Source organism: Lissotriton helveticus, chromosome 8, assembly GCF_964261635.1.
Source record: "Lissotriton helveticus chromosome 8, aLisHel1.1, whole genome shotgun sequence".
In the NCBI taxonomy this organism is placed as follows: Eukaryota; Metazoa; Chordata; class Amphibia; order Caudata; family Salamandridae; genus Lissotriton; species Lissotriton helveticus.
In genome coordinates this window covers 1,228,527,302-1,228,554,352 of record NC_136069.1, presented here as the reverse complement: position 1 = coordinate 1,228,554,352, position 27,051 = coordinate 1,228,527,302, and the positions used below count along the sequence as shown (strand labels likewise).

The following is a 27,051-nucleotide window of genomic DNA, read 5'->3' as shown; positions in this document are numbered from 1 at the left end:
TTAGCACAAATGTCGATGCTTATGTGAAGTGATAAGCAAGACGGACAATCTCCAAGTATAAGGGATTTTCCAGATGTTTTTGGAATTGAAAAGGAAATAATTGTTCTGAGATCATGGGTGGAATGAGGGTGTTACAGAAGGGCTTCAAGTTGGAAGTGCGCTGTGTGTTCACACCGTTTTTCTTTAGCTGAGCTTAACTCTAGTGGCATTAAGGCTATGCTTGATGGCTCTTGAGGATATGAATGAATTACTATTGGCCTTTGAGTGAGAATGAGAATTTCAGAATGAATTGTGATAAAGTTGTCAAACAGATGTCCCAACACCAATGGAAGGCAGAGGAGGCATATTCTAATAGTGTTACACTTGATGTCACTTCGTCAGGTATGATGTTTGCAAATCAAGAATGGACAGTCATAAACCTAGAATAACTCACTCCCAGCCAGTAACATAGGGCTTTGTAATATCCTTGCATTATGCTTGTATGCAACAGGTAAAACTCTCTTAGGCCAGACTCATAAAATATAAGTTTTCTTGGGACCCACAATATTATTATGTCAATTAGTGGACATTATTTAATTCTAAGTTAGTGTGCGGTGTAAACCTTTCCTAATGATTGCATGGCTGTGTTGATACCGTCCAGTATAACTAACACAGTATTGAGGAAAGGTGAGAATCTCACTTACTTATTCAGGTAGACCATTATGAAAGTTTTCTTTTTATTTATTAGTAGTTTTTGTAGAGTCCTAGGTATTGAATTGAAGTGAAATTGCATTTATGTAGCGCTTACCACCCCTGACTTCAAAGCACTATGGCTCGAGTGTCTGTGTTTTACAGAGCTATGAAGTTTGAATCGAGTTACTGTAGGAGGACGCAATCTAATATCCTTCAGTTACTAACTCCTAGATGTGAAATGTAGTTGACTTTGAGCCTGAAGCATTCACGTTTCAAGTCTCTTCTGGAGCAAATGTGGTTGAATTCTGCCCCAAAGTAGGCCTACAGGGTAATGGGTGTGGCATCACAGTGATCCATCAGATCCCCCAGGAATGGCATTGTTGCCCACTCTTTGATGGAACTTTGCAGTAGTCTTCAGAATAAAAGCAGCTAAGCTAGACGTCAGCCCGCAGAGATAAGGAAAGGCTGTAAGAAAGCACATTTATTCTGCAAGAAGCAAGCTTTTGGCTTTAAAAAAGGCCTGCGAGACACCAAAGTGACCCCTTCTACTGCTCAGAGTTTACCCAAGGCGTGCACCTCGCAATCAATCCCACAAACTTCCAACTCCCTTAGGGTAATTCTCAACCCCAAAGGAGCTCCTTGGCAGACCTGTAAGTAAGTGACTTACCCCTGCAACATTGTCATGGCAACATTTTGTTTTCCTGTGGTATAGTTGGGTAATGTTAAATGTTTTTGCAGGTCACTGAATGACGAGACAGAACATACACTGCAAGATACTCAGTGTCGCCTCACAATGAAGCAAAATGAATTGAAAATGGCCCAAGAAAAAATTGGAAGGTTGGAAGAAAAAATTGGTGAGTAATGAATATGAAACTGAAGAATTTAGCTATAAAACTGGAGAATTTAATTATTTTCAAACCTCTTAAATAGTTGCATGCTGAAAAGTCACCAGGTAATGGTCAGTCATGTAGAGAGAAGGATGATAAAAAAAGGATATACATGTTAAAGTGACACTCTTGCAGACAACTATGAGCTAAGCAGCAAGTTTGAAATAGGAATTTTCTGGTGAGCTGTGATTACATTTGTGTGCAATTTGATATTCATTTCTTTATAAATCGGTTATTAGATAACATTCATGCTTGTCACATCAGATTGGACTAACAAGTTAGTATTATCACACTCCAAACAGTTTGTATACAGTGCAGTCAGCTTGTTATACCACTTCCAATATTAATTTATCATCTGTTCCTTTGATTGTTTTGAGTATTAGCTAAATGTTGTGATTGCTGTCCATCTAAATATTAGATACCATTCTTCATCATGCACAGAGCTCCAGAACCCAGTTGTTTATAATTATTTGAGTTTTTCTATAGGGGGGGCTAAGCCCTTATAGGTACTGCAGTTGTGAATCATTATATTCATGGGTAGTTCACAAAGGAAGAAATAACATCAAATAAAAACAAAGGATGCCAGGGCAACGGAGTAAAATAACACACCTCTCAGCAGGTGAAAATAGCATGTATTGGAGTTTCCAGAGTATCAAGATTTTCAGGTTTTGACCTGCACCAGCATAGCTAAGTGACTAGGTACATGCATAAGAGCCGTGAAATGTTCAAAAGAGTCCGGGTACTCTAATTAGGACGTGGCCTAACGGCCAGAACTGTTGGCCTCGAACCTGGGGAACCGGGTTTGAGTCTCGGCAGGGACACTCAACATCCTGTGATTCTTGGAAAATTACTTAATCTCCCTTTGCCTTAAAACAATGAATGTGCCCATCTGTAACGCAACTGGTGCTCATGTATAGTGCTCTGATACCTCCCGGCCAAGTCCGCGCTATATAACCCCCCCACCCCCCCCCCCCCCCTCACCCCCCAAAACAAATGGACGCTAAACTACATAGACATGAACCTAATGCTGATTGTGGTTCATTCTGTAGGTGTGGCCCGCACAAGAGAGATGGTTAGTTGGTGCCAGGAATGTATTACATTGTGAATGTTGTAGATTAGCCATAGGATACTGCTTCTGTCTCCTAAATAAACTGGGTTACTGTGCAGTTCCAATCCCCTTTTAATGATCACTCTTCAGATTCACATGAGAGTACTTCTGGTGGCGAATGTGCACCTGCACCAAGCCATGTTCTTTCTGAGGTACCACGGTGTAATACATACACATATAGGCATCGATATGTACGTATAAAACTAAATATGGGACCATTATTCAAAACCAATTGCATTCAGTCAGTACATCAAATGTTATTGAGTTTGCCTTTATATATTTTGTTACATTAACTATGTAGGTTACCTATTGGCGATCTCTAAGATATGGCTTTACGATTAAAATATTAACCACAAGTCTCCTGGTGCACTGAGTTTCTCTTGGTATTTATTGGGAACTATTTGTGCTTCCCACATTATTTTCATTTTGTCTACAACTCCTTTCTTCTCCAACTGTACTAGATAGATGGCTAGATGCAGTGTTGAGAATAGCAGTGTTGATGAGTTTAGAAGCAGTACCAATTCTGCTTGCAAAACATTATGAATGTAACACTGAATTAAGGAAAATGTGACATTTAAATATCTGATACAACAACGAGAAATAACAAGTAGAGCGAGTAGGTTCACAAGTAGTCACATATACCACCACAGTGGTAGTAACATTTGTGAATTTCTTAGCATAACACGTTTCATAAGCATTAACTGTCGCGCCACACCGGTATCCATGGATCATTTTCCACCAAGGAATGGTTTAAGTTAGGCATCAAAATTACCAGTTTTGGAAATCCGCTTAGCGAAGTATATGATAAAGCACCCTTCATATTCCTAGAACATACAATAAGGGCCTCATTACGGGTCTGGCGCGGTGGTGGTGGTCCAGTCACCTCCACATCACCGGTCCTGCCGCCCCATTACAAGTTGAACAATCAGACTGCCATTCCCAAGCGGTGGCCCGGTAGTTTGGGCCTTAGTGATATGCTGGTGGTGCCACTGCAGCAACACCTTGAATATTACGAGTTTCAGGACCGCCAGCAGTGTCATTGAGGCATTTCCTCCATGAAAAGAATGGCGGTCCTGAAATAAAGGGGGCCCTAAAGGACCACCTGTTGTCCATTTGCATAGGAACGCATGCTGTGCCCCCCCTGTGTGCATGCAGCCCAGTTCCTGCATGGCATGGACTCTAAAGCCCATGCCGTGCATGAACTCTTTTTGGCGTTTCCATTGCGGGGCCCTTTTTTAGAGGCACCGCCATGGGACCACCAAAAAAAGCCCACCAGATACGAGGAAACTCGTAATCTGGTGGGCAGTGGGCACAGGGGATTGGTGGTGCAAGAGTGGACCACCAGCGTGGTATTCACTCCTGCACCTCTAAACTCGTAATCAGGCCCTTAGTGTGTTAGCCTCAGTTATATTAGTGAATCATCATTCTACAAGTGAAGTCCTTTTAAGTTAAGGTACTTTAGATCAGAGATGAAAATCGTTGCCTATTCTTAGATAACATCAATTCTATGAGGCAGCTAAGAAATTTAGTCAAAATAAAGTTACATTTTATTTCACATTTTGCATGGATTACAAAGCAATTATAGAATTCCTTGATAAACTTTCATACAACAATCTTGAATCATTTATCATAAAATTAGAATGATCTGAGCACTAAAGTAAGAATCCTGTGCATGCCTAGATGACTGCACAGTGACATCAGGCTGCTTACATCTCACAATAAAGGTCTTTATTGTAACTCTTCCGTACATACCTACACAGGTCCTGATGTCTAGAGCAGGCAATTCCCATTAGAGAAAAGCACCCAAGTAGTTGGCAAACTTATACAGGAGAACGTCATTAAAATAACCTATCTGGAGTACATCAAATGTATATCCTTCTGGCTTTGTAGATCCCAACAGAGTTCTGTTCACCATAGTGTAGATTAGAAAGCCTGGCCTGTGTACCAAACAAGGCATGGACTTTCTTGATGTCACACTGGCTTGTTTGGACTACAATTCATACCAGCACTGCCCAACTTGGAAACAATTATTCAAAGCTTTGATTCCGAGTAGTGGGTTAGGGATTACTCTTATCCAAAATACCTTATCCCGAAAGAAAAAAAAACATCAATGGGTTATATATGCATCAGAAAGTACTACTGTTTTTTGCATTTCCCAATGATTTTCTAATTCTGCAGACAGCCATGTAGCCAAAAATATCAAGGCCAGCACATCCTATTGTACTGATCTTAGGAGAAAGAGCTCTCCTAGCAATGTCACCCCCTGGAAAATGCCAGCACTTAAGCTCTAACATTTTGCAGATTTTTAAAGGACAGAGGCATCAGGAGGTCTCCATCAAATTCATCATGCCTAAAATCCATCCTCTTGTGGTGAGTTTTGTAACTAGTTGTTCATGGATTGGCTTCAAAGCCATCGAGATTTTAATTTTTAGTTTTAATATATATACTAAGGAATGTGTGGGGGGGCATGACTTGTATGCCCATCTTGGCGGTCATGTTTTAATACCGCTCTGTGCAGTCACTCTATCCACTGTAATCCTGGCTCACATCGGTAGAACACCCTGGGAACCTGCCCTTTGGGGTATTGCCTACAGACTGAAGCTGTGGGGGTGAGATTCTGTGGCAATGGAGGCCTCGATTGGGTGATGTGGCCTCCGAGAACTAGATGTGACGGCTGCACGGTGCGGGCCAAAGCAGTTGGCGTTCATGGAAGGTGTAGTTGTGGTGTGGGCCACTGGAGGCATGCTCAATGCTAAAATCAGTGTGGTGGATCTGAGGAATGCCGTCAAACAAATTACAGACGAGGAGATCTGGGACTTTGGTGTGGAAGACTCCATCAACACATTGCAGCAGATGGATGCTGAAGGCCGAGCTTGCCACAACAACTTAAGATTTGTTGGCTTCCCCAAGGAGTGTGAGGGTCCTTCAATGGAGTCCTTTCTGGATCAATGGCTTCACAATCTGATGTCCCCAGGGGCCCTGTCCTTTTGCTTCGTCATTGAGCAGTCCCACAGGGCTTTGGTGCAGCGTCCCCCTCCTGGGTCTTGACCCAGACCTGTTATTTCAAAGCTCCTAAATTATATGGATAGAGCTGCTATCCTCAGACATGCCCGACTACACAACAGAACAACTTAGCAGTCTCAGACCATCATGATCTTCCCAGACTACATTAGGATGGTACAGCTGCAATGACAATCCGTCCTGGCAGCTAAACAACAGCTCCCCAACCTCATTATTCAATACATGCTTCTACACCCAGCCAAGCTGAAGGTCATGTATCAATCACAGATCTTCTACTTTGAAATGCCGGAAGGAATTTTTCATTTGACTGATGGGAGAGTTCACCTAAAACCCCACATCCCCTGCATGGATTCTGACTCAACCCTAGGGGACAGACATAATCAACCTCTAGCAACCTAGGGAAAATGCTGTACCAGGTCTCACTGTTCTTGGAGGAGCTTCCGGCGAGATGAAGGGACCCGACAGCAGATGGTGCATCCCTGAAACCCCCAAAAGTCAACTGATGTCCCTCCGACGTGATATTGATGGGGAGACTTGTTATTTGTGATGCACCGCACGAACCTTGATGTGATCCTTCCTTCTGTGACCGCAAGACATTGAGAGGGGTAAAACGGCTTCCCTGAGTGATTGCCCATGTTATGGGGATCCATTGGGGCAGACTGGGCGGTGCCCTCTGTTGGGGCCTGAACTCGGGCTGCCTCGCGACAGATACTTCCTGTTTCCGAAGTATAGGGGGAGTTGGGAACTCGTTATAGCTATAGTTGTTGTTAGGTTATTATATATATTATCATTTTTATTTTTCATGCCTTTAAGACTACCGCCCACTACCCCATGAGTGGACCATTAGTTGATGGTTCTGCTGACCAGCTGTGTGTGGTGTCTTGGAACGTGAATGGTCTACTTGATCAAATCAAACAGGAAGCAGTCTTGAAACATGCCAAGAGGGTGGGGGCATATTTTCTACTACTTCATGAGACCCACCTTGTTGGTGGCAAGTTCCCATGCCTAACCAGATTTAGATATACCAATGTGTTTTATTCTGGGTTCATGAGTGGTTCCAAGAGTCCTGGGGTCCTGATTAAGAATAATGTGGGTAGAGGTGTGGCGCCGTGGCCAGGGTGACTGACTCTGGAATCTGGGGATCACGGTTCGATCCCCGGCCCCGGCGGCAGATTAGCCCAGCACCTTGTGACTCTGGGCAATAGCTTGCTTAATCTTCCCGACGGCCCCCAGCGCCTAGAGACCCTAACGGGTGATGGTTCGCACTTTACAAATGTGGATTATTAATATTATTGTTATTATTGTTGTTATTATTGTTATTATTATTGTTATTATTATTGTTATTATTATTTTGTTATTATCATGTTCCGTTTCAACATACAAAGACCTTGGTAGATCAGCAGGGTAGATACAGAGCTTTAACTGAATCGCTATGTGGGGAACTCCTCACATATCCCTGTGTTTATGCCTTTCTTGGACCTTATGATGAGACTATGGGGTGAACTCCCTGTGGGACTCACAGTTGCAGGAGGCGACTGGAATTGCGTATTTGACCACTCTGTGGGCTGGTGGTGTCCGCATAACTTGCCCCAGGAGCTTGGGATAACCCGCTTGTCCTCACTTATATCTGCATTGGGTCTGGTCGATGTCTGGATGACACACCATGGATCTAGGAGGGGCTATACATGTACATATTTCTCCACAGTGCTTGGTTCCTTCTCCTGCTTCGATTACTTTTTTGTTCCGCAACCCTATTTGCATAGAGTCGCCAACTTTACGGTCCTGGCGGAGGGCCTCTCTGATCTGGTAGCTGTTTGCGTTCACGTAGGCCGGTTGCACCCAGCTTTTAAGACATTTACAAAATCCTAAATATAGAATATACATGGAGCGCTCCATTGCGGAATACTTTACACATAATGTTAGTTCTGTGGTGTCCCCAGCAATGCTTTGGGCAGCTTTGAAACCTAAACTGCGGGGTGCAGATATCAGTATTAATTTCTCTACAGATGAGCAGCGGCGGCAGTGCGCAATATTTGATTGCTATTTAGTCCCATATTGCAGATTTGGACACGCAGAGTCGTCGGGATGAAGTGCAGGTGGCGCATAGACGGTTGGGTCTGTTACAGCCACAATACTTACAGAGCCTGTTAGATAAGGCCAAACAGTTCTGGCAGGCAAGTGAGTTGCATTTATCAATGGGAAACAAATCGAGCAAAATGCTTCATAGATTATGGCATAGTACTCATACATTGTCTTCCGTTCCTCTCATCCGAGACCCATCGGGTTCACTGCTCACTGAACCCAAGGCCATAGCGTGTAGTTTTCCTGCTCATTTTGAAGATGTATACGCTCGACAGGAGGTTTTGTCACAGGAACAGATAGTGGACTTTGTGCATGCCCTTCCCCTTAGGACCCTCTTGTCTGTAGATCGTGAGTTGTTAGTGTGCTCACCAGGCAAGAACTTTTGTCAGCTCTAGCAGGACTCCATCCTGGGAGGGCCCGGGCCCCAATAGGTTTCCTTTTGAATTCTTTACAGCCTACATGCCTAAACTCCAAGACCACATGTTGGGGGTGGTCATGTCCGCAGTGAGGGGCTCCGCATTGCCATCTTATTGGCGACAAACAGATATTGTAGTCTTTCCTAAGCCAGTCTGACTAATCAACGAACACTCATCCTATCACAGGATTACTCTATTAAATCTGGAAGTTAAAATGTTTGCAAAGGCACTTGCAGATAGACTAATTTGCTTAGTCCCTGACCTAGTGCATCATGACCAGGTGGGCGTCATGCCTCGCCGTGCTACTCGGCATAACATTCAATGATTATAGAACACGCTGGAGGAATCAGCAGCAATTCCGTTAGTTGGTATCAACAAAGCATTTGACTCTGTGTGCTGGGGCTACTTGTTCATCCTCCTCTAGCACCTGAACTTCAGCCCTCAGTTTCTTTCTTATCTTAAACTGTTGTAGACTGATTTGATGGCCGTGGTGCGGGTGGCTAGTGCCAGGTCAGACGTATTTCAATTACAGGGGGGATGCAGCAGGGCTGCTCTTCTGTCTCCTCTGCAGTTAGCTCTTGCCATGGAGTCTCTGGCTGTGTGGGTGATGATGGACTCTCAGGTGCGGGGCTTTGAAATGGGGGCAGGACTCTCCGATAGAATAGCCTTATATGTAGATTATGTCGTCTTTTTCCTTACTGTCCCAGATACCTCGGGACCCCGTAGCTTTGAAATCATGTTTATATTTGTGGAAACCTCAGGTCTTCACATTAATTTGTCCAACTCCACTGCGTTTTCGGCCTGCTCCACCCCCCCCCCCCCCCCCCATGATCTTGTTTGGGCGTCGGAGCTGTGAACTGCTGCATGTGGGTTCAAATGTCTAGGCATTTTCGTGACTCCGGATGTGACTTTGGCATGGACACATAATCTAGAACTGAAGTTGTCCCATCTGTGGGAGCATGTATGGGTTTGGTCTGTCTTGCCTCTGTCCCTGACTGGAAGATCTGCTATTTTTAAAATGGTACCACAACTACGATTCTTTATCAATGTCAGAATTTTCCATATCATTTTCCACTGCACTGGTTATGAGATTTTAACTCTATTTGTACCACTTTTCTTTGGGAGGGCGGGACCCCCTGTATTGCCCTCAGCAAATGTTTTCAATCCGCTTATGGAGGGGACATCGCCTTGGCAGATAACAAATAGTTTTATCGTGATTCTGATTTGCTGATTGTCAATGACTGGTGGCATGACCTCCAACAAGGAGATTCTGCCTATGCTTCTGAGAACTGGGCGATGGGTGACACCCCGCTCATATCATATTTATATGGTGAGGGTAGCACTGGTGAACCCCCCCCCCCACCTGCAACCAGAGTGGTCCTGAATTACTGGAGAACTTCTCTTCACCAAGTGGGATGGTGGGGGAGACTGACAGAGTGGACGCTGTTTTGGCAAGATCGCCTGCTTCCACAGGTGGCTACGCCTGTAGTGTCACAGAAATGAGATTTAATAGGGATGTCTACACTGTGTGACATAATGGCATGGCACAGTCCTTAAGTCCTTTCAAACCCTACAAGTAGACTATCAGCTACATTGCAGCCAGTTCCATAGATACATGTAGCTCTGCCATGCGTTGACTCCTTATATTGCAGTTCTGCCCGACCTCATGGCATTTAATCCATTGGACTGCAAACTTATTATGGGAGACCTTGGAGATCGCAAGTTTGCGAAGATATATCAGATACATATTTCTAACCATCCTTATGCCTATGACAATCTCCGAGGGGAATGGGAGGATGATGTGGGAACCTTGTAGGACGAGGATTGTACTGAAGCATTGGGAGCACCTCGAGCGGTTGTCATTGCCTCCAGGCTTCGAATGATTGAGTTTAAATATCTCCATATGGTACACTTTACACGTCATTGCCTCTGGTGAATGGGGGTAGTCATGTCCTACACATGGTCAGACCTAAAAATAACAGCAACGGTTTGTATCTGTTACTGCCCAGTGTGTCTGTGATATGTAGAAGTTATACATAAAACAAAACGGTGCCTGGGACACTATTAACAGAATCTATGGTAATTGGTGAGATAGTTCAATTATCTACCCCTACGACAAATAAATTATCTGGAAAAACTATTTTTGCATTGGTATAAATAAAATTTCCCATCTCCACAGAAAGAGCACGCACAATATTCGTTTCCTTATTGATTTTTCACTTTAATTGGAAAGGAATTAGAATTAAATTAGGGCTTGTATGATTTGAATGCCCACTTCAAACAAACGAACACAAAAGTATATGTATTTACACATTACTTTTTACATAAACATCTATAAAACACATATATATATACACACACATGAATCCAAAGGATGTATTTAAACTACTGTAGCCCAATTTTTCTTTCACCAAAGGATGCTTGCTATATGTACAGACTCCGCATTCCTCTCAAAGTAAGCTCCACCAGACCTAACACAAGAAGTATAAATAGTCCATATCATTTTAGGCTATCCTCAATCCTTTTGCTCCTTGTGAATAAAGTATTCCATAAATTCAAATAATTTGGCTGGGGTCTTCTTCAAACAAAATGTCGACGCGTTTCAGCTATCATAATTCTGGCCTCATCAGGACTAGGGCTAATAGATACTTCGGTCTAAAGGATCAAGAAAATATATGTATGACTATACATCCAATCTAAAATAAACATGTTCAAAAAGTCAGGGGTCTACATACTAAATTTACATATATACAATTATACAAATCCATATATACAAATATACAAATCCAGTTATTTATTAACTAGACGTGGTCAGACTGCCAAAAAAAAACACCCTATGTGTCTTTATAAAACGAATGTGCACACTATTAGATACTTCCTTATAAACCGTTTGAAATATATTAATAAATGAGTAAAGAGACAACACCCTGTGTCGTGTTTAGTAAAGAATAACCACCAAGAAGACAATCTTTATATACCTATAATAACTAGAGAAAAAGAAACATAGTGACCAAAGTCAAAAAGTACCTTCAGAGATAACTATATCCTCTCTTAACATATCTTCTTTAAACAGTCAAGTCACACTAAATTCCATCGATTCAGTGACTAAAAAGGAAACAGGGACACTAATCAAAAAAATATATATGGAGTTGTCTCTTAATCCACTCATGATGACCAGGAACCTTTTTACGGGGCTCACCTGTTTAGTAGGCGATGTTGAACTTCTAAAAATTCACTATTTGCCGACCTTCCAAATACAGGGTAATAGTCCACTCTTATTCGGGACCCTTCAATTGTATCCCGGGAGTATCAAATTTGCCGCCATTCTACAGTACCGGGGGAAAAAAAGGGGGGGGGAGGAAAGGAGAAGGAGGGTCGGTAGGCTGCCAGCTAACTAAAAAATGCATGCGGTTAAACCAAATTGAAAAGGGAAACTACCACTTACTTTACAGGCTAGGAGCAACGCCAAATGTTGGATTACTCAGTCCGTTCGCCGTAGCAACATTAAACCGGACTTTCGCCGTTCACGTGATGCGGAAGTCATCTGTCTTCTCTAAACACAGAGAGAGGACTATTAAACTCCGTGTCTCCATGATGAAGGACTAACTTTCTGGTGAACACTAAAAGGGGACTCCCTTTTTAACGCGCTCACCCGTTCTAACTTACTGCATTATGGACGTTCATGGGACTCGTTTAAGGAAGGTTAAAGAGTGAACATTCTATTATTGAGATAAACCAGTGAAGGAAATACATGAATTAAAATAAAAATAAAAATAAAAAAGTGCCAGGTTAATAGAAGAATAAATAAAGTAGAATATAAATACATATAACCAGTCTGCCAATCTTTACATTCTTGTTGCTACAATATATCAATACATTGCCTTGGGGTAACAGTAAATTCATTCAATGTGACGGTAGCATCCAAAATTACATCGAAGGAACTACATCACCAGACCAGACACAACCTCTTTTTTAGCAAGGTTAATTTTTCAGATTAAAGCCCAAATTTCATCTCTATCATTTAGACCAATACTAGCAGTCTTGTATTTCTCAAAGAATCTTGCTTCCAACCTGTCTAGCTTAGACTTGCTTTCTTCCTGTTTAGTTTTTTCCAATACATATAGGACTGTCCATGATATATCATTTTCTGTATGTTGAAAGTTTTCATAACGGTGCACTAAAGGTGCTCCCTGAACTTTACATTTGATCCTCGATTTGTGTTGGAGGATACGTTTCTTTACTGCTTGAGTTGTCTGTCCGATATAAAATTTATTGCATGGACATTTGATACAATATATAGTATTTTTTGTATTGCAATTGGAAAAACTTTTTTGATAGTGTTTGTAGCCATTGATTTCAAATTCCTTGGTGTCTGTTGTTAAATTACAAGCTACACAATTTTGACACCTAAAGTGTCCTGTTATGGGAGGCAAATTCAGGAGACTTCGTAAGTCTTGAGGTGGAAACTCTACTTTTCTTGTAGCTCTTACCAAGGTTTGTCTTATGTTTTTTCCTTTTTTAAAGGCAAACAAGGTTTTTTTTATCCCTAGATGTTCAATAAGTTTCCAATGCTTTTGAATGACTTTTTTAACTTTATTCGCTGTAGGATCATACGTAAGTACACATGTGAGTGGAGTATCCTTTTCTTTGGTTTGTGGTACCAAAAGAGCTTCTCTTGGAGTAAACCAAGCCCTTTTTAAGGCGACCTTAACTAACTGTTTAGGGTAGCCTCTGGCTATCAGTTTGTTCTTCAAGACCTCTGCGTTTTTGAAATATTCTTCTTTTTGGCTACAATTCCTCCTTATACGGAGAAATTGCCCAAAGGGAAAATTCTCTTTAAGGTTACATTGGTGACAGCTTGTGAAGTGTAGTAATGTATTGCGGTCTGTACTTTTAGTATATAAGCTAACTTCTAGGTGGCCGTCCTCACTGAGGATATTGACATCCAGGAAGTTAAGTTTCTGTTGATTATAGGACATGGTAAAGTTTAATTCTTGCGTTCTCGAATTCAACCAATTATGGAATTATTGTAATGATGTCTCATTTCCATGCCAAATCATAAAAATATCGTCAATATAGCGACACCAAAAGTTTACCTCGTTCTTATAAGGATTGGTGTCGCTATATAACCACTTCTTTTCAAATTCTGCCATAACTAAATTAGCAATTTCAGGTGAAAAAACTGCATCCCATGGCCACGCCAGAGATTTGTAAGTATAGCTGGCCTTTAAATTTGAAAAAGTTGTTTTTTAAACATATCGTAGCCAATGACACTAGGAAGTTTGTGGTGAGGACGTTCTCTCTGATCTAATACATATCTCATCACTGCTATAGCCTCATCTTGGGGGATATTCGTATATAGTGATTCGATATCGAATGTCACTAATATCTGGTTGTCACTGGTTAGAGGAGGCAGTCCATGATGCAGAGGTCAGACCCGGGACCAGGGTTCAATCCCCGAGGCGGCAGGGTCTTGAGCTCAAAATATCCACGGACTCGATAATTCTCGCCTCGGTGCCTACTCAAATCGAGGGTTCACACTCTGCAACTCTGGGCAATAGCTTGCTTAATCTCCACTACGGCCCCACCGCGATGGGATGCCTGGTTTCACCTTGGGAATGCCCAGTAGGGGTAATCTCGCAGGGAAAGGCCAGGACCGGTTCCCAAAGCAAGCGCCTTGAGACCATACGGTGAAAAGGCGCTATATAAGAACGTATGATTTACGATTTACTATTAAAAGGTCGCTCTTCAAATTTGGTTATAAGGTCCATGGTGTCTCTTATGTATGATTGAGTTTCTTTAACTAAAGGAATAAGGAAGAAATCTATATATTTTGCCACAGGTTCTAACAACGAGCCACATGCCAACACAATAGGCCTTCCCGGGGGCTCAGTTGTAGACTTGTGCACTTTGGGCAAAACATATATATTGGGTATTTTATTCTGTAAGAAGGGCAAGTTTCAGGTCCATCCTCACAGTCCAGGACAGACACTCTCCCAAACAGGCTGTAAACACACCAAAAACGTATAACAGCCGCATACTGTATGCAAAATTGTGCTATCCCCAGTGCTACATCTTAAGTGGGTTGAGGACGTGGGGTTGTAGGCATGGCATACAGGGAAGTGTCCAAAGTTGTGCCTTCCTCTGAAAAGGTGAAAGCATCCCTTGATGCACTGCTATAAGATCCTACTGGGAACTGCCCAGAGTTCCTCAAAAGTTTCACACAAAAGCTCAACAGTTCATATTCTTTATTTTTTTCTTCTTATGGTTCTTTCTTTTACTCTTTGTTTAAACATCCTGAATGTACATTTGTATTCATTAGGTCAGTCCAATGCATTTCGGTCGCTATGACCTTCATCTGGGACCATATGAGCTGAAAACAAGGCATAACAGTACTATGTATCAGTAATAAAATCATAACATAACAACACAAAAACATTCCTGCATGTTCATAATGCAAATCAACCAAAATGCAAAACTGTGATCATCTGTGATATCACCCAAGTGTAAGCATGCTGTGTGCTACGGTGTAACAAGAAAAACGCCAGTAGGGCACTCACTTATTTTTCTCTTTGTACTACTCGTTTTAGATCAAAACGCTATCTAAGGAAAAACAAGAACATAATCATTATAGGAAACCGCTTAAGCAAGAAAGTTTCACACCTACTGCTATCTCGACCTGTTCGCGTATCAAAGTTACTCACTTTATACACGTGGAAGAACACGTCTTATCTGTGCTGTTCACTCTTCCGCAATAAAGATGCCGGCATTAGCGCGATGCCGGTCCTCTTGCTAGACCTTTAACAAACCCCTTGCGCAAACCTTCAGTGTTCCTCGCTCTCATTGGTCGCGCCCCCGATCACATGATCGGGACCGCAGCCAATGGGAGCGATGTAGTCCTCTCTGATTTCCTTCGAACATGCGCGGGGAAAATACTTGAAACAAATGAGGCTGTCAATAAAGTATCATACTTACCTCTAGACATTGTTAATAAGTTCATTTGAATACAAGCGCGTTTTGCCTTTCCTACAGGGTTGGGTGGATGAGTCATCTGCTATAATAACACACAGTAGGGTCTGTGTAATTACAAAGTCTCATGTTTATTTATTTATTTTTATTTTTATTTTTATTTTTTCAGAAGCACTTCCTTCATATATGACACAGTTTATTTTGTTCTCATGAGAGTTTTATTCTCTTTTTCTGCACACCACTGTCAGTATGATACTTTATTGACAGCCTAATTTGTTTCAAGTATTTTCCCCGCGCATGTTCGAAGAAAATCAGAGAGGACTACATCGCTCCCATTGGCTGCGGTCCCGATCATGTGATCGGGGGCGTGACCAATGAGAGCGAGGAACACTGAAGGTTTGCGCAAGGGGTTTGTTAAAGGTCTAGCAAGAGGACCGGCATCGCGCTAATGCCGGCATCTTCATTGCGGAAGAGTGAACAGCACAGATAAGACGTGTTCTTCCACGTGTATAAAGTGAGTAACTTTGATACGCGAACAGGTCGAGATAGCAGTAGGTGTGAAACTTTCTTGCTTAAGCGGTTTCCTATAATGATTACGTTCTTGTTTTTCCTTAGATAGCGTTTTGATCTAAAACAAGTAGTACAAAGAGAAAAATAAGTGAGTGCCCTACTGGCGTTTTTCTTGTTACACCGTAGCACACAGCATGCTTACACTTGGGTGATATCACAGATGATCACAGTTTTGCATTTTGGTTGATTTGCATTATGAACATGCAGGAATGTTTTTGTGTTGTTATGTTATGATTTTATTACTGATACATAGTACTGTTATGCCTTGTTTTCAGCTCATATGGTCCCAGATGAAGGTCATAGCGACCGAAATGCATTGGACTGACCTAATGAATACAAATGTACATTCAGGATGTTTAAACAAAGAGTAAAAGAAAGAACCATAAGAAGAAAAAAATAAAGAATATGAACTGTTGAGCTTTTGTGTGAAACTTTTGAGGAACTCTGGGCAGTTCCCAGTAGGATCTTATAGCAGTGCATCAAGTGATGCTTTCACCTTTTCAGAGGAAGGCACAACTTTGGATTATGTATGGGGCACCTAAGGCAAGAGGTGCCGCTTTGATTGCACGCTCAGCTAACAAGAGGAGCTATTGAACAGAGGTTTAAGCTTTATTCACAAGTTAAGCAGTGCGCTCAGAGCCTCTCGACGTTACAGTTCTATACAGGGAAGTGTGCCATGTTGACTCTCACTTTGTTCTGCACCAAAATACGCAGCCTGCAAAAGCAGTGTTTGAGTCTAAAGGTACAGGACTTCTAAGAGTGGCACAATAAGTGCTGCAACCCATAGAGGCCTTCACTGGTCACAGTGCCCTGGGTACGTGGTACCATTTACCAGGGACTGACCTGTGGCCAGAGAGTGCCAATTGGTTTTGGTTTTCAATGCAGTTTTAGGGAAAGAACATAGGCCTTGGGTAACTGATTAGTGGGAACCCAGGGCACACTCAGTCAAAGTACATCAGAAGTTCAGCAAAAAGTAGGGGCAACCATGCAGAAAGAGGGAACTTTCTCACACAACCCCCCCTCCAAACGAAAGAGGATGCGACTAACCTTTCCCTAGAAAGTCTTCATATTCTAAGTGGAAGAACTTGGGAAGTCCATCTGCATTGGCATGGGCAGTCCCAGGTCTGTGTTCCACTATAAAGTCCATTCCCTGTAGGGAGGTGGACCACCTCAACAGTTTAGGATTTTCATCTGCATTAGCCACTCGAGAGGTCTGTGATCAGTTGAACTAGGAAATGAGTGCCAGACAAGTATGGTCTCAGCTTCTTCAGGGACCAAACCAGAGCAAAGGCCTCCTTCTCAATGGCACTCCAACGCTGCTCACTGGGGAGAAGCCTTCTGCTTATAAAAGCAACAGGTTGGTCTTGGTCTTTATCGTTGGTCTGGGATAGGACCGCTTCTATACCTAGCTCAGAGGCATCAGTCTGCACAATGAACTGCTTGATATAATCTGGAGCTTTGATAATTGGTGCTGAGCACATTAACTCTTTCATGGTGTCAAAAGACTTTTGACAATTGTCCAGTTTACCTTTTTGTGAATCTTCTTGGAGGGAAGTTCTGTGAGGAGAGTCACAATAGACCCATATCCCTTCACAAACCTCCTTCTGTAGTACCCAATCAAGCCAAGGAATGCCCTGACTTGGGTCTGGGTTGTTGGAGCTGCCCAGTCCAGGATGGCCTGGGTCTTGGGCTGTAGGGGTTGCGCTTGGCCTCCACCAACAAGGTGGCCCAATTATACCACAGTTCCCTGCCCTATCTGGCATTTGGATGCCTTGATAGTTAGGCTCACAGTTTGCAGGGCTTTTAAAACCTTCCCAAGGTGGATCAGGTGATCCTGACAGGTAGAACTAAGGACAGCAATATCATCTAGATAAGCTGTACTAAAGGATTTCAACCAAGCAAGTACTTGGTTCACCAACCTCTGGAAAGTGGCAGGGGCGTTCTTTAAACCAAAGGGCATAACAGTAAACTGATAATGGCCATCAGGGGTGTGTTTTCTTTTGCTCCTGGTGCCATGCATGCCAATCTGTTAGGACCCTGCAGTTAAATCAAAGGTACTTAGAAATTTGACTGCACCCAATTTGTCTGTCAACTCACCTGCTCTTGGGATAGGGTGAGCATCTCAATACAAAAAGGAGGACCAATTCTGGACGATATTTAATGGGGTCCAGTGTACACGTCCAGTCAACCATGTAACACAAAAAGTACAAAGTTCCCCAAGAATGCTAAAAGGAGGGGGCAAGGAGTGTGTAACCTAATGTGGGTAGAGTCAGGGAGCGAGGGGCTCCCTTATTAGAACTCAGAGGCCTCACACACCCAGCGAGCTAGATGTCATGCTTCATCATTGGCCTCTTGCTCCTCGACAGGCTGGTGCTGCAATGCCTGACGGGCGCCACAAGGGCGCTCTTTGTCGGAGATCTTTAGTTCTGGCCAACGGTTGAGTGCATGTGACTCTACCCACATTAGGTTACACACTCCTTGCCCCCTCCTTTTAGCATTCTTGGGGAACTTTGTACTTTTTGTGTTATAGGGTGAGCATCTGTCTTGGTGACAGAGTTGAGCCCTCTATAGTCCACACCTAATTTCCCTCTTTCCACCCTGGTGGATGAGGTTTGGGGACCAAAACCACTAGGCTAGCCTAGGGGCTCTCAGAGGGTTCAAAAACCCTTAACTCCAGCACCTTGTTGACTTCAGCTCTGATGTTTTCCTTGACTTGATCAGACTGTCGCTAGATTTTGTTCTTGACAGGTGCACTGTCACCAGTGTCCACATCATGGGTACACCAGTTTGTCTGACCAGGGGTCAAGGAAAATAGCTTAGCATACTGCTGCAAGACTTGCTTGCAATCAATCTGCTGTTGGGGAGTGAGGGTGTCTGAAAAGACAACTCCATCCACTGACCCATCTTTGGGTCTGTATGAGAGGAGGTCTGGGAGAGGTTCACTCTCTGTCTCCTGATCCTCATCAGTCACCATCAGCATGGTGATGTCAGCCCTGTCATGGAAAAGCTTAAGGCGGTTCACATGGATCACCCTTTTGGGTGTCCTGCTTGAGCCCAGGTCAACCAAATAGGTGACCTCACTTTTCTATTCTAAGATGGGGTAAGGGCCACTCCATCTGTCCTGGAGAGCCCTTGGTGCCACTGGCTCCACAACCCACACCTTTAGCTCTGGTTGGAATTCTACCAGTGCAGCTTTTTGGTCATACCAGTGCTTCTGAATCTCCTGGCTGGCCTCAAGATTCTTGGATGCCTTTTCCATTTACTCAGCCATTCTGGACCTTAGGACTAGTACATAGTCCAAAATATCTTGTTTGGGTTCCTGGAGAGGCTTCTCCCAACCCTCTTTAACAAGACAGAGTGGTCCCCTAACAGGATAGCCAAACAGAAGTTCTAAGGGGAAAACCCTACTCCCTTCTGAGGCACCTCTCTGTTGGCAAAAAGCAAGCATGGTAGGAGGACATCCCATCTCCTTGTGAGCTTTTCAGGAAGCCCCATGATCATGCCTTTCAATGTCTTGTTAAACCTCTCGACAATACCATTGGTTTGTGGGTGCTAGGGTATAGTAATCTTGTATGGCATTCCACACTCTTTACACATGTGTTTTAGGAAAGCAGACATGAAGTTGGAACCTCTGTCTGAAACCACCTCCTTGGGAAACCTTACACTGGTGAAGATTCCAATGAGGGCATGGGCTACTGCAGGAGCTTGTAGTACTCCTAAGGGGAATTTCCTCAGGATACCTAGTGGCATGATCCACTAGCAGTAGAATAAACTTGTTTCCTGATGCTGTGGGAGATTCAGGTGGACCCACTATGTCCACACCTACCCTTTCAAAGGGGAACCCCAACCACAGGTAGTGGTTTCAAAGGAGCCTTTGTGTGTCCACCTGTTTTGCATCAGGCTTGACAGGTGACACAGGAGCTGACAAACTCCTTTACTTTCTGAGACATCTGGGGCCAGTAAAAGTGGCTAACTAGCCTCTCCCAGGTTTTGGTTTGGCCCAGATGTCCAGCTAAGGTGATGTCATGAGCTAAAGTTAGTAGGAATTCCCTGTACTTCTGAGGCACTACCACTCGTCTAGTGGCTCCAGGGTTTGGGTCTCTGGCCTCAGTGTACAGTAGTCCCTCTTTCCAATAAACTCTGTGGGTACCACTGACATCTCCTTTATCCTGGGTAGCAGCTTGCTGGCTTAGGCTTTCAAGAGTTGGACAGTCCTGCTGGCCAAGGCACAGCTCTTCTCTAGAGGGTACCCCTGGGCCTAAGAGTTCAACCTGGTAAGGGTCAAGCTCCATGGGCTCAGTTCCCTCGGGGGTGTCCATGTCCTCTCCCTGAGGAGAGGGGCCCTGCTCCTCTTGCTGTACAGAAGCTGGTTTCCCAGTCTTCCTACCTTTTCTCTTGGAAGGTTGAGGCATACTCTCAGGCTCCAACATTTCTTTTTCACCTTGTTTTCTTCTTGGTGCTCTTGTTTTTACACACACCATCTCAGGGATGTCCAGCATTACTGCATGTGTTTTCAATTCTACCTCAGGTTTCCAGGTCATTACCAAGCAGACATGCAGCTGCTGGAAGCTTTGGAGAGACCACTACTTGTTTCAGGCCAGTAACACCCCCTACCAGCCTAATGTCACCATAGCCATTGCATGGTTAGTGGTAACACTGTCCACCTTGGTGACTGGATAAGTTCTCCCAATCAAGTATTGCTCTGGGGAAACCAGTGTATCTCTCACATAAAAACTCAAAAACGAGCCCTCCGCCAAGTGGAAAGAAACTGGAGAAGTAGTTACTCCTCGGCCACAAAAGAGATCTTTCTAGTCAAAATTAAACTTTATAAAAAAGGCTATTTGCACAGCTAAGACCACACATTTTTCAGCTAAAATCATGAACTCCTCTAACAAGTTGATAGAAATCTTCTCCATTATTAATGAACTTTTGAAACCTGATCGAGTCTCACTGAAACCCACACCATCCCAAGCGTTGGGTGATTCTCTTAACACTTTCTTCATAGATAAAATCACTACAATCAAGGACCGCATCCTAAAGAACACTATGCCTATGGCATCATTAACGATGCTGAAAAATCGTCACTTCTTGGAGCAGTTTCCAGTGATCGATAGGCTGGATTTTCCAGACCTCCCATCCAAATTAAAGTCAGGATCTCCAATGGATAGTTGCCCACCTTATGTTTTAAAAGAGGTTTTTTCCCTACTTCCTAGGCCTGCACTCTCTCTTCTAAATGAGTCGTTGACTCAGGGTATTGTGCCAAGTGCCTTTGAAGAGGCAATTATTGTCCCCACCTGAAGAAATCAGGGGATGACCCTGAGATACTGACTAACTACCGGCCAATCTCGCTGCATCCATACCTGGCCAAACCACTGTAATCTCATGTAGCCAGATGTCTATGCACTTTCATTGAACAGTCCGAATATCTCAATCCTTATCAAGCAGGTTTCCGCCCAGCTCACTCCACCGAGACAGTCATACTGACTGTCCTGGACACTCTTCAGAACGAAATAGACAACAGGTCTCCTCAGGCCCTGGTACTGCTGGACCTGTGAGGGGCATTTGACACTGTTGATCATGACATCCTAATCGACCGTGTCGGTGCCACTGGCCTGCAGGGATCAGCCCTCATAGGGATACGGTCCTTTCTGGAGGGCCGCCTGCAATCAGTATGTCTAGGTGACTTCACCGCGCCAGAAAAGAGTGTCACCTGCAGAGTTCCCCAGGACTCTTCATTATCCCCTCACTTAGTCAATATTTACCTCCTCCCATTGATCCAGGCCCTAAAAAACAGGAAGGTGTGCACCTTTAACTATGCGGACGATCTACAGCTCATATTCACTATTAATAATACCCCTGACTCGACATCAGAATTTCAAGCCACAATGTTAAGTATCCGGGATTGGATGAATAACAACCAACTGAAACTCAACCGAATTGATCCTGTTATGAGGCACTAACAACCTTTGGAGTCCTCTGTTTTGGCCAAGTGAGCTGGGTGCGCACTCCGTCTTCCTCAGCAAAAAGTCTTGCGGTGATAATAAACAACGACCTATCAATGAAAACCCACATCACATCAGTAACCTCGATCTGCCATCACCAACGTAGGAAAATTAGGAAGATCAGCAGGTTGCTCACGAGAAAAGCACCAATACATGTTGTTCTTGCCATGGTGATCTCCCACTTAGACTATGCCAAATCACTCTAATTTTGCAAACCACTGTATCTCACTAAGAGATTGCAGTTGGTTCAAAATCAGGCAGCCAGGCTGGTCTTTCTGCAACCCAGATGGGAACATGTCTTCCCCCTTAAGAGGAATTTGCATTGACCACCCATCCCACAATGCTCTGCTTTAAAAGTGGGCTGCTTGATTTTTAAGTCACTGGATAGCTCAAGCCCCAAATTAATTTACAACCTCATACAAAGGCATGTACCTATGCGCAACTTGCGCTCGTCGCACAGAATCTGCTAACCATACCCGCATATAAGCGGGAGAGACAAGGTGGTTGTAGATTTGCAGTGTTGGCTCCTGGTTTCTGGAATTCTCTATCACCCAACATCAGAGCATGCAGAGAACTCATGAATTTCAGGAGGCTTCTTAAGACCTGGCTATTTGCTCAAGCGTATACTTAACTTAGATGTGGGACAGTTATCATGGCCTCAGGTTTCCTAAACCTAGTGCCAAGGAACCAATCGGTGTATGTGCGCTCTATAAATAATTGTTTACATAACATAGAGACACTGGCACCTGTATCCCTCAGGGCTTCTATTCTAGTCTATTGATCCAACTGTATTGTAAGTATTTATTTATGTTGGGTGGCCACACAGCTAAAGTGACAAACTAAACTTCCGCTTCTGTGACTAGAACTGCTTCAGTATGCAACCCAATTTGCTCTTGGCACACTGTTGACCCCTTCTGGACACTGGCTACACCAGGAGTAGCTGTAGGAGGACTAGGGGGCTTCTTGTTAGGAAAAGTAGCATCCCCAGTTAAGAGTCCCAACTTCTTACAGTTGTTACACCAGGCCTTTGCAGGATCAAAGTTCTTTCCCATGTATCTATAATTGAACTGGGAAGAGTTTTGGGATCCACTCCCCTGTGCAGGTTTTTGGGGCCCTTTTGAAGAGTCAGGCTTTTTATCTTGGGGGTTCTCACCACCTTTCCCCTGGGGAGGTTTCGTAACCTCTTTCTTTTGGTTACCCCCAGTGGTTGTTTTCGGCACCCTTGTCTTGACCCAATGATCTGCCTTCTTTCCCAATTCTTGGGGAGATATTAGACCCAGGTCTACCAAATGCTGATGTAACTTTTCATTAGTGCAATTACTTAAAATATATTTTTTCATAAACAAATTGTGAAGTCCATTGAAATCATGCACATTGTGTCCAATTAACCAACCATCGATTGTCTTAACTGAGTAGTCAACAAAGTCAATCCAGGATTGGTTTTGGGAACCCCCTGAATCTAATTCTGTATTCCTCAGTTGTGAGTCTAAATCCCTCAATCAAAGTTTTCTTCAAGAGGTATTAAGACTCAGTATCTGCCCCTGTAAGGGTCAGGAGTCTGTCTCTGCAGTTACCAGAAAACAGTTCCCAAAGGAATGCCCGCCAGTGTGACTTCTTCACTTTTCCTATTTCACAAGCCCTCTCAAAGGCTGTGAACCATTTTGTGATATCATCACTCTCTTCATATTTAGGGACAATCCCTTTGGGGATTTTAGGATCATAAGATTGCTCTTTATCCTTATTAGGCAAATTGCTGCCACCATTGAGAGGTGCTAGGCCAATCTCTGCTCTCTCTCTCTTTAAAGCCAGGATTCTAACGCTAAAGGTAGGAGCGCCATGTTTATCGGAAGCCATTCTTCCATTTGTGGCACGTAAGCCGTGCTCTACACATACAACTTTAAGTTGGAGCGCGGCCTCTGACCATCTTTTAATGGGTGGTAATGTCAACTGAGGGATATTCCAGAAATGATCCTCTTCCTCAGTGAGATCTATATCATAGCTGTCTAAAGGTTCAAAACAACAGTTAAAATCTCCTGCTACAATAATGTTACCCTTTGTACAGTAGAGCTCAAGGAGAACGTCTAATTGGTCAATTACTTCAGTTGATTTGCCTCCCGGCAGTCCCCTGGAATAAATATTAAAAACAAATAGGTCCTTACAATCAGGGAATTTAATTTTAATTAGCAAAATGTCTGGACTTTTGGTATCCAACTGAGAAGGAGAATACCTACTATCCTGCTTTTCCCATGTGAGTAGGCCTCCATTTGGTCTCCCCCGCAAGGCTAGGATTGGCTGGAATATAAAAATTTAAATATCCTTGTTTAAATTCTGGAGCCACCTGCCATGTTTATTGGAGAAGAATTATGTCCCTGGTATCTAAGAAGGCTAGCCAATCCAAGAATGTTACCTTACTTCTCAACCCTGCCACTTTCCACGAGACCAGAGTGGGCACATGGGAAGAGTTGGTACTGTTGGATCGTATGTACATGGCAACCAATACCAGCCTTACCCTCCTTTGGTGTTACGCCACAAGGTTGACTCACCTTGGGTAACTCGTAAGTTGGGTCAATTCCACTCTTGGCTGAGCCATCAGTCCCAGAGTGGGTGATCACTTCCAATGAAATGTTTCCAGGGGGGGGGGGGTTCTCTATCATTGCTAGAAGGGCATAATTCCTCGTAATCTCTACCGTCTACTAGATGAAGTCAATCATTACTATCTAGTGAATTAAAAATCTCAAATCTATTGCTGAGTGGTAGAGTATTACTAAGGGGAACAACCAATGGCAAGCCCTTACCCATAGCCTGTGTTCCTAGGTTGGAACGTGGAAGATAAAAATAACCCAATGGTAACACATTTACAGAGTCATGATGGATCCTAAATGATCCAGTCTGCCTGAGAATAAGTCTGACCAGTTCCGGGGAGCTAAAGTTGACAATGACACAGCCCCCCTGCATTCCCTTGCTTGAGTGGCCAAACCAAGATACCCTGCGAACCATCTTAAAATTAGCATATAAATGATCTCTCAAAACTGTTTTGTTTCTCAAAAAGTGTAGGACCTTATTTTTCAGCGCTGACCAGTGCTCCACCTCACCTTCTGGAAGCTTGGGTACATTTGTCAAATTGATAGTATAAGGGCAAGCCTCCGGGGGTAAGTGAAGGATGACTTCCCTGGGTGAATTATTCGCCTTTGGAAATAATCTCCCACTCGGTCCCTTGGGAGCAGGCTTTGCTGGGGGATTAGTGTTTGGTGTTACTGCTGGTAAATCAAGGGCTGTAGTAACTATAGTATTAGTGGTCTTCAGGCTTCCCTGCGCATTAGTCATTGTTACAGTAGGAGTAGCAATGTTAGAGATCAATGCTATTGTTTTTTGAGCCCCCCCCATCAGGCAGGCGATCATTTTTGAGATATATTTCCATAGAATCTAGCCTGCGTTCTATAATCTCAAGTTTCTTCATCACTGGTCGAAGAAGGGCTCTAAATAATACCTCCATGTGCCCAATCAATTCGGGCATAATTCCTTCATTTGGGCCATTTAAGGGAAGGGGCTGCATATTAGTCCTGGGATTGGGCACTGGATGGAACATTTGGGGAATAGGATTTTCTAATTGCTGACCCAGCCCAGTTGTAGAGTTTTTATTTTTAGCTAACTTTGCCTGTTGGCGGCTACCTTTCGGGGGACCATTAGCTTTTCTCTTCGCTGGTTGTTCTTTCTTCTCAAAATACCATTGAAATACCATTGAATTAAAAAAAATAAGAAAAAAATAAGAAACGGAGACAGGTGAGAGACGTACAGCAGAGAGCTCACTGTTACCTTATCAACTACTACACTTACTTATCACCCAGTAGAGGGTTCTCAGCTGTTAGTCCTGTCTCTTCTAAACAACTACTCTTTACTAAGCATGGGCGGATTTTGCGGATCCACGATTCGTGGATTTAGCGGATCCACGGATCGTGGATCCGCAAAATCCGCGGATTTAGCGGATTTGCGGATTGGGGGGCGGGGCTTCATCGAGTGTGTGGGCGGGGCCAAACGGACGGGGCTTCCACGCGAGCGCACATGCCTCTTGTGTGTCTAAAAGGTCAGAGACCGATCAGAGCAGCATCACAGCGGATTTTCGATGGTATATTTGGGAAGAAGGCACATCTGCCCAGCCTCCCAACGCTCACGATTTTTTTTGGGCTGATGAATGAGTCACTGCATTTGCGCTTCAACTAGTTCCAGCGGCCAAGTGTGTGTTACTATGCAATCGCGCCGAAGTGCGCAGGGGTCCCTTGAATGAAATGTCCATCATAGTGGGTAAATGGCGGGAAGACGGTGCACACCTCGAGTGTGTGGGCGGGGCCAAACGGACGGGGCGTCCATGCGAGCATGCCTCTTGTGTGTATAAAAGGGCAGAGACCGATCAGAGCAGCAGATTAATTTTTGGGCTGATGAATGAGTCACTGCATTTGCGCTTCAACTAGTTCCAGCGGCCAAGTGTGTGTTACTATGCAATCGCGCCGAAGTGCGCAGGGGTCCCTTGAGTGAAATGTCCATCATAGTGGGTAAATGGCGGGAAGACGGTGCACACCTCGAGTGTGTGGGCGGGGCCAAACGGACGGGGCGTCCATGCGAGCATGCCTCTTGTGTGTATAAAAGGGCAGAGACCGATCAGAGCAGCAGATTAATTTTTGGGCTGATGAATGAGTCACTGAATTTAAGCTTCAACTAGGGCACATGCTTTATTGATATCTGCAAGTGTTTCCTGTTGAGGTTTATTTTTTTGTGCCAGGACCGTCGTGCCCGAATGAACCCTGCCCTTCATATTTATTCAAAAGACACCACCGTTGAAATAATTTACGATGGCGCCGGCAAGCTGCCAGCGCCATCCTGCAATAGTTACTTAATTAGCTTCAACAGGAAGCTCCAACTGTTAAAATAAAGCAGGCGCTCGAGCCCCTGCTGTATCTTATCTATTAGAGCTTCCTGTTGAAGCTAATTAAGTAACTATTGCAGGATGGCGCTGGCAGCTTGCCGGCGCCATCGTTAATTAGGCTCGCTTGAACTTTTGACCGCAAAATCCGCTCCGATCGCGGATTGCGGATTTTCGGCAAATTCGCGAGAGTTCGCGGATCGCGGATTTGCCGAAAATCCGCAAAATCCGCGATCGGAGCGGATTTTGCGCTCATGCTTACTCTTTACACTAATGACCAAAGGTAGAAGTATAACCGTACAGGCTAGTCTATCGTAAACCACAACAACACCAGTGCAGATTTCAGTTTTACACAAACCACCAAAATACACACCCAGTAGATAGATCTTAGCATACAGGCCACTGTATC

General features: G+C 43.8%; 1 protein-coding gene across 3 annotated transcripts in view; it reads left to right on the top strand.

Annotated features, from left to right (window-relative positions):
• The window catches only part of TSGA10 (testis specific 10), a 529,263-nt gene that overhangs the window by 255,760 nt on the left and 246,452 nt on the right, over positions 1-27,051 (top strand). For all 3 annotated transcript variants that reach the window (XM_078658208.1, XM_078658209.1, XM_078658207.1), the window contains exon 10: positions 1,411-1,526. In XM_078658208.1, coding sequence (XP_078514334.1) covers positions 1,411-1,526 — 116 coding nt within the window. The remainder of the gene's footprint in view (positions 1-1,410; positions 1,527-27,051) is intronic.